Genomic DNA, 13,291 nt, shown 5'->3' with positions numbered 1-13,291 from the left:
GCCGGGCAAGTCAGTACATTTCATTAAGGCACAGAAAGCGTGTGGGCGTGCAGAAGGCTTTTCAGCAGCCTCTTCAATGTAACACTCTCCAGATGTGCTTGCACAGACACCAGTTCTGGGCCCAGCTTCCATAGAAGCCCGGGGGGATCAGTCGGTTAGATCCTTGGTACTTTAATTCCCTGTGTAAAACATGTACTCCGGCTGCGTGGAATTCTAGGAGAAATACATTACTGACTGTGATGCTGTGGTGTAAGTGTAATGATGGCCATTAGGCACTCTGGGTGCATAAGTCAGGCATAAATAATGGATGCAAAGGGCAGATGTGAATTGGGACTCCTTTATAAATGGGTGGTATTTGTGGGACAGAGAGGAAGAGCATGACCAGTAATTTCCTAAGGGAATTCTTTCACAGCAGAGCATTAGCCCATGTCAGGTCATGCACTATTACATTTTCAGGAGCTTTAGATCTGTTTCCACAAGTTAGTCCATTAAAATGAGCTATGGCCTTTGCCAGCGCTCCAAGAGGCTTTTCTCATTTCCTTCCACGTGAGGGCTTCAAAGTAGCTTATTACATGTAAGAATAGCAGAGAGACATAAAACAGGTTGAGTCTGAGGGGAAAACTAAATAGCTAAGCTCGTCCTGTTCAGCAGGGGGGAAAGAGCATCTTCATCTCCCCCTTTGCTCCAGCCAACTCTGCCTTAACTTGACTGATTATTTCTTTTCCTCAGCAGAGATCCTGAAACAGATGGTTGTAAATAAGCGGTTTTCATATTCAGTGTTCTGTATTATGGCCACTGCTCTTGGTTTGCTGACTTGGAATGAGAAATGCAAGCCAGCCTGCTTTAGATGAACTGAGAAATGGCCCTTCCTCAGCGCTTGGAAGTTCAAGAGTATGGAGCTGTCATTGATGTCTGTTTAGATCCCTTCCAGAAAGTGGCCCTAAACCATGGGGACAAATTCTCTGCTGCCTTTTTGAAACCTTTTGTTCTGGCTAATTGCAGTAGTGAGAAAGTGATGCTCAGCAGAGCCCTCGCAAAAGCGGAGTGGAAGAAAACTGGCCACTGAGATCCTCATCAAGATCTTTCTGCTTTTTGCCCAAAGTGGCATTGCTCATAATGGTCCTTCACTGGGACTTACTGGTTTAATATTGTGCTGGCGTATCTGTGTAGCTTTCAAACAGTTGAGAACATGAGGAATCATAGAATCACAGAAGGTTAGAGTTGGAAGGGACCTTAAAGATCATCGAGTTCCAAGCCCCCTGCCATGAGCAGGGACACCTCCACTGGAGCCGGTTGCTCAAAGCCCCACCCAGCTTGGCCTTAAACACTTCCAGGGATGGGGCATCCACAACTTCTCTGGGCAACCTGTTCCAGTGTCTCACCACCCTCACAGTAAAGAGTTTCCTCCTAATATCTAACCTAAATCTCCCCTCTTCCAATTTAAAACCGTTACCCCTTGTCCTGTCACTACACTTCCTGACAAAGAGTCCCTCTCCGGCTCTCCTGTGGGCTCCTTGCAGATATTGGAAGGCTGCTATGAGGTCTCCCCGGAGCCTTCTCTTCTCCAGGCTGAACAACCCCAGCTCTCTCAGCCTGTCTTCACAGGAGAGGTGCTCCAGCCCTCTGATCATCTTCGTGGCCCTCTGCTGGACCCGTTGCAACAGGTCAATGCCCTCCTGTGTTGAGGACTCCAAAGCTGGACACAGTATCCAGGTGGGGTCTCACGAGCACAGAGCAGAGGGGTAAAAGGAGTAAAAAGAGTAGAGGAAAGGACCTGGAGTCTATTTGTACATTTCATAGAGATGCACTTATTTATTTTGAGCTTTGCTGTGACTCGCAAGACTTCAACCTTCAAGGTCAGTGTTCTCTCTATAGTAAAAGTGGCCAGAGTAGGGCACGGCTATTGAACTGTCTCTTCATCCTTCAGGTAGTTTTGGGGCGAGCAGAGCAGTCTGGGGGAGCTTGCAGAGCTGCAGCAAGACTGCAGCTAATCCACCTAATAGTTTTCTAGCTTCTAAACCAACATTCTCATAACTGCAACTGTTTTTATCAAAAACTAAAAAAGAGATGACTCCACTGTTTCTTCTGATTTATTCTCTAACAGCCCAAATGCTGCCAGCAGCCGGGATGGCCTGGACAACGAAACAGGAACAGAGTCAGTTATTAGCCACCGGCGAGACAGACATCGACGGAGAAATAGAGAAGGGCATGAGGATGGTGAGTCCTATTTCATTTTTCCCCTTTTTCATTCAGAAAGAACACTTTTTCTGATAATCTTTCGGAGCAACAACTGCTTTTGCATGAATACTGCAGAAGAGAAGTGTGTCTGCATTCCTGTGTGCTTTCAGGAACTATTATTATTTTAATGGAATAATTTGATGATTGCTTTGAAACTCTTTGAAGCTCAGCATTTTCGAAGAGGTCTGGACAACCTACAGTTAAGTGGCGGGGAGATTCTTTTTGACAATATACAGGACTTTCTGTAGTTTTAGAAGATGATTAGTTTGGAAAGGAACAACGACACACAATGCTGCGCTCCACGCTGTCATGGTGAGGCTGCCTCCATTATTCAAGTTTGCTCATTCAAAGGTAGAACACGTTACCTGTATGATGGGGGTTTGCAGTATAGACCATTTGAAACTCTTAGTGTTTTAACATTGCCAGATCTGAGCCAAAATCCTCTGAAATAATTTCTGTTGATTTCTCTAGGCTTGGATCAGCGGTAGTGTTTTATGCTGGTGTTACTACAGCACATTGGCTCTGAAGATCTCTTTTTATACATAAATGCACCCAAAGTACACATATAAACTACAGAAGTTCATCTCTTGCCTCTAGTCTGTACATCAAAGTAAGGTTGTTTTTTTCATTTGTTGCCAGACCAGAATTTCCAGGCTTAATTAAGAATTAATAGGTGCCACCCATTGAGTTTAAAATGGTCCAGAATATGGAATACTTGGGCCCAAGAGATGCCATCACAGGCTTTATTCACAGCTCCACCCACTAAAGTATTTGCCTCCAGTTAGAAGACCAGAAGTCATATATAGACTGTGTGGGTTAGAAGCAGGTGTCTTTCTGTTCATTTAACCCTTCCAACTTGTAACTGCCTCCGAGCGAGTCGAAATGACTCAGTGGGTGGAGCAGAGAGTTGGCTTTGTGTGACCCTGACTGCACATTCCTTTGGGAAATCACAGAAAGAGGCAGAATCTTCTAATAGCGTTTAATATCAGTTTAAACTAGTGCCAATGCGTGTCTTGCCATGGACATTTGTGGCAAAAGAGCTGGTTGTTGAACGGCTGGTCAAGGACCATAGTCCAGATTGCTCACACGGTGTTGTTCGAGCACAGGAGCTTCCACCTTCTACTGGTCTTCTTCTGTCTACTTTCCCCTTTAGACAGAAATGGGATAAAATTTCCTCCTTCTCCTGTCAGTCTAAGCCGTGCTCAGGGAAGGACATGTCACTCAGTAACACAGACATCGCCCATTCTCAAAACAATTTAGGCCTCCTACCTGAAATGGGTTACACACGTGAGCAAGAGGTGAGTTCTGTTAACGTGTGTAACGCAAGGACAACTTCTGTATCATGTTGGTCTCACGAAGTCTATTATTTAATGTCCATAGTGTTTCCGTGGTCATAATATTTTATTTAAAATCCCCAAACCACCAGTGTGTTATTTTCACTTGAAAGCTTGTCTCCAAAATGCACGGTTCAGCACTCTATCCTGCACTGAAGGTTAAAAGAAGCGTCTTTTTCCTCTTTTATCCTGGAGAAGGATTTTAAGGCCTCTTCATAACAATGGTCACATGTTAACAGAGCCATTCTTTTCTTGAGTCTTCGTGTTTCCTTTGTCTGGAGCACAGCTGGATGTGAAATGGGGGAACAGTCACAGGAAAAGGGGGACAAGGATGGAGGAAGGGCAAGAAGGTTGTGACAACTGGTCACAGCTGTTTCAGGGGCAGAAACTGTGCTCCCTTGTCATTATGAAATAGTGGTAAATCCTCCTTTCCCTGCAGAAAGAAGGAAATGCAGTGAGAGTGTTTGATCTTGGTCTTGTAGAGACGTGTTTAAATAATACCCAAATTACAGCTCCAGCAGTTTGCAGCGAGGCGGGATGAGGGCTCGTCATTGGAGCGCTCGTTACTCGGAGGTTTGTCCCACAGGTATTAACGATGCAGAGTCACCAACACGGAGGTACTACTGTCAGCTCACCGTGTTGTGTCTGTAACTGTTTGAGCTCTTTATTGGTATAAAGTGAATGACAAAGAATTACTCACCCTGACAATATCCCTGGATACTCTGCAAAGGGAAAGAATTACTCATTCCACAAGGAAAACTGAACAGTGTATTATAGCCTTAGTTTCACAAAGAGGTTGAACTGAGAGGTTCAACAGAATGAGGTTCTCGTTCTGACTTTGGAAAACCCCAGGGCAGGGAAGAGAAGGGAAGTAAAACAAAGATCTGTTGGGAATGTGGATAAAATGAAAATATCCCAAAGTAAATGTAAGTAGAAACACAGAATTCTAACTGTGAGCTCTGCAGGAATATCCCTCTCCTGTCAGCCTGCTGTTCAGGGACCAGTACTGTTTGCAGAGCGTGACAGAAGCTTCCTTTTAAATTAGCCACTGGTTTTCACTTAAATGCCCTCCAGCCCCCCCGGCACAGCTCCCTCATGAGCAGATGAGAATTTCATCTTAATCTCCCAAATGCATTTAAGTTTTATCTTTTAGAAACCTTGAAATAATACTCAGTAATGAGCTCTGTAGGTGCCATTAGTTGTAGACAATTATTTATTCCTTCTCATTAGGGGTCAGACCCACGAACCTGTCTTTGCTGCCCCGTCATTCTACGTAGCAGTGGAGTCTTTAAAACATAATCTTTCCTGTCTTTCTTAAACCACCATTCTTAATTCATAAAAAGACCATTTTAATGTCTTTCTCTGTGTGTTTGTGTGTGTGTGCATATATGTATTTTAAGGTATAATGATGATTATGTTGTGGTTTATATAATGATGCTGTATATGCAGAGTTGTTTTTTTTTTTTTTTTTTTCTGAGAGCGAGACTTTGAATCCAAAGAGGGTTTTGCATGAATTGGGGAAATACATCTTTTCCTGATCACCTTTCACACTAATTAGTACCAAATCTATCCCTGGCATTAGCTTCATCTAAAATTAGTCTGAAAGAGTTGAGCTGTCAGTATGTCAGAGCTCCGCTGTCTCTCTTAAAGCAACAACAGTCCTTATTGCTTTGGGACGTTGACAGAGTCCTATTAAGTGAAAGTGGAGTGAGGATCTTAATTAGGAAGGTGGGAGGTCTGCCTGGCACATGGTCCTGGGACCTCTTGCTGGCCAGAACAAAGCTCCCACCTTACTTTCCCGAGGAGGAGTGGGAAAAGGGGACTGTGGAAGCTCTAATTAGGAAGGTAATTAAGGGAACAAGTTTTCTTTGCCGTCGGAGAATGTTTTACGGCTGCTGCTGGGTCTCTGACAAGTCTGCAGATGTCAAGTGTCGACATCGGTGTTTCAACACCGCGTTTGCTGTGGGGTGAACTTAACTGTTGTGCAGGCAGCTGAAAACCGCCGGATAACGACCCCTGCTTTGAGAAGCTCTGAATGTGGGGCACGCTTGTGGATCCCCACCTTTGGGAAGAGGAGCTGGGGCAGATTTCCAGTCCTCGCTGCAGTCTGTGTGTTCTTTACCGTAGGGTGTGCCAAGGAATCGGAACAGAAAGGACTGGGACTACACAACAGTTGCAATGGGGGCTTTAACAGTGGGAGCTGAAAATACTGTTCTCAGCAATTGTTGCTCTTTAAAGACTGTCACATCTAAACAACTCTGAGGTGGCTGGGGAGCCCCTGGCGTTCTGAAGTGACCAGATGGCCGTGGGTGGGGTACCGGCAGTGTAGGATGATGGCTGTGAGAGCAGGAGCTCTGTAACGGGATGTAGTCTATCTCGGGGCAATGTCTAGAGCCTTTCTTGGGTTGTCCTGTTTAAGGGTTCCAAAGAGCTTCAAACACAAGACGAGTTGGGGTATAGGGATATAGGAGTCAGATGGGCACAAGCGTAAAGGACAAGGGGTCCTCCTTTGGTAGGACAAGGGGTAATGGTTTTAAACTGAAAGAGGGGAGATTGAGATGAGATCTGGGGAAGAACTTCTTTGCTGTGAGGGTGGTGAGACCCTGGCCCAGGTTGCCCAGAGAAGCTGTGGCTGCCCCATCCCTGGAGGGGTTCAAGGCCAGGTTGGAGGGGGCTTTGAGCAACCTGGTCTGGTGGGAGGTGTCCCTGCCCAGGGCAGGGGGTGGGATTGGATGGTCTTTAAGGTCCTTTCCAACCCAAACCATTCTAGGATTCTATAAAGCAGGGGTAGACGGTGTGATGCTCATCGGTGAGAGACTCCGACCCCTGCACACACAGATGGGCTTGCAAGTCTCCACTAAAAAAGGGGTAACATGTTTCCTGTTAGTAAAGGTTTTCTGCATTGGTGGAGACTGGGAGCTCTGTTGTTTTTTCTCCTAACTGGGAGCCTGATTGTGACGTCTTCCAAGACGCTCTCACCTTTGTTCCCTGCGCTGGCACAGATCCCTCTTTACAGCTTCCTTCAGCAGATGCTGCTCTACCCCTTTCCGCTTTCAAGGCTTATTTGATTTAGTACTTTGATGTGCTTTTGTCCCTCAGGCAGGACCTACTCTGCTGTTGATAAAAGTCAGGGAGGACATATTTTAACCTTCGAGGCTCTGCTTTATTCTAATCTCGGTGACACACTGAAAGGCTTTTGTCAGACCGTCTCGGTGAACTCTCTCGTCCCCTAATGAAGACCCAGGGGCGGGGGGTCAGCAGGGCAGAAAGTCCCTGGTTATTAGTGGGACAGGCACTGAACCAGAGCCAGAACGGGTCTTGTTTAGACTAAGGACTTGGATATCTGTGAGTATTTTATGAATAAAACCCTTATAATCATGATTTGGGAAAGTGCTCACTCAATTATAACAGTTCCTGCCCCCCACCCTCCAAACAATGTTAGTTAAATTAGAAAAAATTAGAAAAGGGGATTTTAACTGGGTAGAGAGATTACAAAAACTTTATGGATTTAAATGCACACCTTAATTACACAGGAAAAGTTTCGTGTGAATTCAAGGCTACTTGGTGCTGTTTGGGAGGTATAAAATGTTTGTAAAAGTGAAGTGTATTTGCATACCAGTAAAGCCACTTTTATCTGTTGGAGCCCTGTATAGGAGATTTTCTGTGAAAGAAGATCTAGTTCAAACAGGAAATACGTGAATTTGAACCCATTTTTTCTGTTTACAATTTAACAGAGAAGATATAGCTGGCAAAAGGCGAGGGAAAAAATGTAAACAGGAGGTATGATTAGTTTATTGAGCTCCTCTGATCTAGTATATAAACCAGGGGTATTTTACTTGGAATATCTAGAAATATGGATGTTGATCTCAACTATCGGTGTCTCTTCAGATCTGCAAAATGAGACTAAAAGCCCTTCTCTTTACCTCACATCTGTTCACCCCTTCCAGTTCCAGCTGAATCCAGCTGTGCACTGGCTTTTAGGGAAACAGTGAAGCGAACCATTTTTTTATTTATATTGAATGATATGAGAAGGGCAATAAATTGAAGTTTTAATTTATGCAGGTAGGCCAACACATTGCAAATCAGGAGCCTTTAAAATTTTTTTTTGTATAATAAATATATTTAATAATAATAATAATATAAAAGTATGTTTATATTTGATAAAATAAGTCACTACAGAAAAGCTAAGAGTTAAAGAGGAAAACTGCATTTAGGTACGGGTTTTTCCTTTTTTGGGGTCATTCCTTTGCATCTCTGTGATGGGACCAAGTTTGGGTCTCTGGATGTGACATACAGAAAAGAGCACAGAGACTGACACCCTGTTTCCAAAGGCAGAGATTTAAGGTCCTTTTCCATCACCTGCTGTAACTGTGCTAACGCTGGTTTTGGCAGTTTGGAATGGGCTTAAAGGTGCCAAGGACTTTCTGCTGCCGTGGAGGGCGTTGAGATGATGGGAGAGCAGCCTTCCAGGTGCGGTCCTGCTGCTGGCAGCAAAACCACAGGTCACACTGAGTCATGGCAAACAGACAAAATATATACATTACTGCCATCATTCATCCATCTCAATTCATCTGTGCCTTTCACTTTCTTGGTACTGAATGCTTGCGAGGAGTCCAAGCCCCGTGTAAAATACCATATAAATCTGTGTCTCGCTTTTTAAGCGGTGTGATGCCGGCTGCTGTGATCTGATTTCCCTGGCGGCGCTTTGCATGTGGGAAATTTGCTTTCCTTCCCCATTAGAAGACGGGGATGGGAGGGGACAAAGTTTTTCTTTGCTTATTCTTTCTGGTGGGTCCCCTGGACCTACAAGACAACCCTAAACCACATGCTTTGTGTTTTCTTTGTATACTAGAAACATGATACCCTGCAACTCCAGATCCCATACCAGTAGGACTGTCCTTTTTATTTTGTTTATTTTTAAGGACGGCCTCGCTTCCACTGGAGTAATTTGTCCCAAGTCATTCAAGCAGTAGATGTAACTTGCCCACCCCCTGAAGGCATTCATTACCAGGGGAGGGTTTTGCTTCTGGGGGCGGTTTCCAGTCTGGATAGAAGAACACTAAGGTTGGTGAGGCAGGAGCTGGCAGTCGCCATCCCCACAGCCTTCTCTGGCCCCGGTGGCCTGGGGGGACAAAGGGGCTCCTGGCGGAGCGGGCAGAGCCGTGCCGTGAGTATTCCCCGCGGTGGGGGCTGGAGAGGGGCTGGCCAGCGGCAGAGAACTGTGGCTGAGGCTGCCCAGCAGCAGGAGAAAGGGTTGTGAGGGGGGGGAAGGATCCAAGTGTTTTCCGTATGGCTGAGGGTGACCATAAGCTGGGGGAGAGACCGGGGGAGAGAAGATCATTTCGACATTAGAGACGGTGAACTTTTCCAGGAGGGCAGGTACGCTTTCAAAATGCTGTTCTCTAGGAAGCATTAAAACCTCACAGAGACTTGTTAAAAGCCACTGATTTTCATAGCCAAGTAATCCGTAATCTGAGTCAGATGGCAAACCCACCTGGATGGTGTTAGAGAACATTTACTTTTTGAAGAGCTCAGGTCAAAATCTTTAACAAATACGGTAAATCTGTTTTAAATTTAGCATTAGAGTTACTAATTTGGCATCTGTGGTAACACCACATGAAAAAGCTGAGACCATTGTAATATTAAACCTCGCTGCTGTTAATGACACTAAAAGCAAACACTAATTTACGCAAAGTATCATCATCCTGCATTTGTCCTAATTCCTTAGGCTTGCGAGGAGCAACTGGCGAGAAAGACTAATGAAAAACTCGCAGGGAAACGGGGAGTTGAAAAAGGTTTATGACAATTGTAATATTGCTTGGAAGGATCATCATTTTAAATGTCCCATCTTAACAAATTAATGCCCTATTGTATTTTTTTCGTGTTTGTCCTGAAGCCGCAGTCAAAGAACTTGAAACTCTGAAACATTTGAGCGGCTGAGCCCCGAGAGCAGCTGAGCTATTGCAATCCTCAGTAAATTGCACAGAAGCTGCAAATGTTCACGGCTCCTGGAGGTTTTGTCCTTCTGTGAGAAGTTAATAATTCAACCAACACAGCTTCTGTGCTGCGGTGTTGAAGTGCACACAGGTAACGCCAGGGCTTGTGGTTGGAGAGGGTGTTGGAGGTACCTGAGACAAAGTTCTCTCAGTTTTAAGTCAAGCAGAGGTTTCACTGGAATGAACAGAAACCTCGGCTTTGATACCGAGGGGGGGTCCGGCCCCGATTCTAAGTGAAGACCTTAAAATACAAAGCTCGATGGGTCTCAGCCAGACGTGAGCACGTACACAATGAGATCCATCACCTCTCTGCAGTGAGGCTGTGGTTTGCCGTGTGCCGAACTTTGACTGGTTTTGTGAAACTCGTCTGCGTTACCGTTTTTAATGACGATGACCGTATTTAGGGCTTTAGGCTTTAAGTGCTCCGTGTCCCGACAGAGCAACCCGTCTGCCTTAGACGTTCTCTTGAACAAGTGGGGTTGCTCCATCATCAGCATTTACATCAGGTTAAACTCAGAAACATTTTTCTCTTGGCAGATACTTGCAGAAGTAGATGGAATTTATTAATGAGAAACACACATATATGTTTAGAGAGAAATATTCCTTCGCCTCTATCTCCAAAAAAGAGAGGTTTTATGAGAGACAGGAAAACCATGTATTTAGATCTGAGATACGTTTCTTTAATATATTAAAATAAGAGGTCATTTTAAAGAAGCCCCAATTCAGTGTAATCTTTAGTAGCCTGTCTATATTCTAAAAAGTTATTATGCAAATTCCAAAGGTCTATTTACGTGTGATTACTGGGATAAAGAGGCTATGTCATATTCCGGGACCCCATTAAAATTGTGGCTATAAAAGGATTTGGACTTTCAGAACTGATCCGTGAGTTGTGTCCTGCAGATGTGCCGACGGAGCGTGCGGTGGAAATGGCAGAGCAGCAAATGGCAAAGTCAATGCAAATGCTTTTTGTTCTATTTCCCCAGTCCTTCAAGATACACTGCCTACCTGATGCGCTCCTCTTGGGCACAGCCTTCCTTGGGATTATGTCATGGAGGAAGAGCATGCAAAAAAACCATATATTTTTCCTAATCTTTGAGTCTCCAGGAATGGAATTTTCCAGTGTCCCAGCAGGAGCTCTGAACTAGCTCTTTTTTTTTCCTCTCACACTGTGCGTGAAAAATAACTGCTTGTGGGAAGCCCCGCGTACATCTGGATGCGTTTGTTGGACTTGGACAGAGTGATAGTCACAGCCTGCGCTGGGGATTTCCTTCAGTGGGCACAGCCCACTGGGAAATGGTCACTGCCACGTTTTTGAAGTGTTTTGGTAGGAACCAGCCACAGCAGGAGAGGCAGCAGGAGCTCCAGGCGCAGCAGCATCCCCCTCTGAGACCCACTCCCCGTAGGAGATACTGTCACAAGTGGTGTCACCACCTGATGAGGCCACTGGAACCAGTCAGATGCTATCCAGAAGCGCAGCCCCGCGTGTGTCGCTGTAGGTATTAATACTCATTTCAACTGAAGTTTTTAAGCAGTCAGTGCCCTTATTTTGTGCAGGGAAACTGAGGCAGCCTTCAGCTGGTTAAAAATTCTCTCTGGTCTTAAAACTGTCCCCTGTGTGAAAATTCCCCCCTGAGAACTAAAGAGCATAGAGTGTTGGTGTGGGCCATTAATTTTTCATAATGGTTGTGAACTGATCAAGTTTGTGGATGGGGTATATTATTTACCTGCTAATGAACGAGGAAACTGTTTGTATTAGACATGGGATTAGCAATCCTGTTCCATCTGATAGGAACATGAGTCCAGGCTTCAAGCTTGTACTTTCTGAAACAGCAGCGGACATGTACTTTGGGGGAAATTTAAACTGTAGGCTGTTCTGGTTTCAGCTCCCGTCAATAATTATGTCGGCTGTAAAATAATTCCAGTGTGTTGTATGTGCCTGCTGTGCTGTAATCCTTCATGTATCTTGGGCCAAGCAGGAGAGGAAGAGCATTTCTTATAAAATATGCTTATAAGAACAGTACAGTAGAGAGAGAAAGCTTGTATTTGAGCCCAGTGCTGAGCGGTTAGAGCTGGCTGACCGCTGAATTATTTTATTCTTTAGTGCCATAAATATACAGTTAAATTTTGAAGGACACTTGCTTAGAGACAGCATGAAGACAGTCTTTTAGGATGGTAGCAGGGAGCAAATTCAGATTTGGAATTGGGTAGTTTCTTACTAGTAGTGAAAAACCACGCAACTGCTGACTGTGGTGTCCGGTGGTTAGAGACAGGAAAAACAAATCAGCCGAGTTACAGGCAGAGTTTTATCTAGTGGAAGTATTAGGCAAATGACTGAATTGCAAATTCAATAAAATAGCAATATGCTCATAGAGGTTTTTAAGGGCAAAAGCTTTCCAGAGTAAATAACCCCCAATGGATGAGGTGTGACACTTTGAAACGTGTCCTGGTTTCACAGCGATCCTCGTTGCAAGGCTGCAATCTCTAGATACCTACCTTTAATGCTCCTTAATTGATGGCATCCAGAATTCTCAGCAGAGAAGTGGATGCAGGATGGAATCTTAGAGCAGAAAACATCCACAAGAGCGAGAGGTTTTTAGACCACCCACTTGGAATGAAATGAAGAATCCGCATTGTCTAACAACGGTGACTGGTGATTTCTAGTGGGTACTTGAGAGACAACCCGCCTATTGATGACCAGAGGCACCCCCCCTCCCTCCCCAGCTGTATAAACAGGCTGGTTTTGCAGATAAAGATGACAAATCCAGGCTGGCAACTTTGTTTCTGGGCTGTATACTTAATAATAAAGCCAATTATAAATAAAGTATCTCTGATGAGAGAAGGACGCTGCTCAAATTTGCTTCCTATTTATACCAGTTAAATGTGGATAAAATCCAGGTCATAGTTTTCTGTAACCTGCTACTCACCCACTCCGAGCTGGGAAAGCTGCTTCTGAGAGGGGCTTGTTTTTAATATCGGGCTCTGTTTAATGTCAGCTTCTCCCAATGAAATCAGCGTTATCTCCCAACATTGATGTGATTACTTTTCTAAGTTGCAAGCGATGAATAGCAGAGGAAGGCAGAAAAAACAAGCACAGTAATAAAAAAGATGGCATTTTTCAAGTGGAGAAACATCGTTTTTTTCCACGGCTGATGTTTTGACTTCCATCCTCCTCAGGAAAACTTCAGAGCCTCTAGGGGTGATGGTGTCGCGTGCATTCTGGTAGTCCAGCAGACTGATTTGGGGGTGATGATGTTCTCACAAGCCAAAAACTGCTCCTGAAATTAGGCTTGAAGGTGAAGTGTGTTGAGAATGAGATGAGGAGTTCGTGTGAGCAGCGTATGGGAGTTACCTGGCTGCTAGATAGTGCTGCCGATGGCAATGGGAGCTGTTCCAGCGCTCTTTCCAGTGAACACATATTTGGGTTATACGAACCGTTGGACTAAGAGACTTTAATTCACTCCAGAGTTTCTGATGTTTCACTGTGTAGAAGCAAAAAATAAATGGACAAGGTGGCTGGACTTGGTTTTATACTTAAGCTGGGGCTGAAGAGATTGGGCTGGATTTGTCTGATGCTGTGATTAGGCATCCAGGTTTCCAGATATAGTGAAATATTTTGAACTCTAGGCTGCACTGTATGAAGACTTAAAAAATGAATTTGTAGCCCTAGAAAAGGAAGAATTTTAATTGTTCAAGTCTGTGGTTGAGGGAAAGGTGGTTTTATGG

General features: G+C 44.6%; 1 protein-coding gene across 2 annotated transcripts in view; it reads left to right on the top strand.

The window, feature by feature from the left end:
- DVL1 (dishevelled segment polarity protein 1) overlaps nt 1–13,291 on the top strand; it is a 73,857-nt gene that overhangs the window by 39,717 nt on the left and 20,849 nt on the right. For both annotated transcript variants that reach the window (XM_074161746.1, XM_074161745.1), the window contains exon 4: nt 2,105–2,217. In XM_074161746.1, coding sequence (XP_074017847.1) covers nt 2,105–2,217 — 113 coding nt within the window. The remainder of the gene's footprint in view (nt 1–2,104; nt 2,218–13,291) is intronic.

This window comes from Numenius arquata, chromosome 20 (assembly GCF_964106895.1).
Source record: "Numenius arquata chromosome 20, bNumArq3.hap1.1, whole genome shotgun sequence".
Classification (NCBI taxonomy): domain Eukaryota; kingdom Metazoa; phylum Chordata; class Aves; order Charadriiformes; family Scolopacidae; genus Numenius; species Numenius arquata.
Note: the sequence above shows the minus strand (reverse complement) of the source record. Positions and strands in the feature narration are given on the sequence as shown.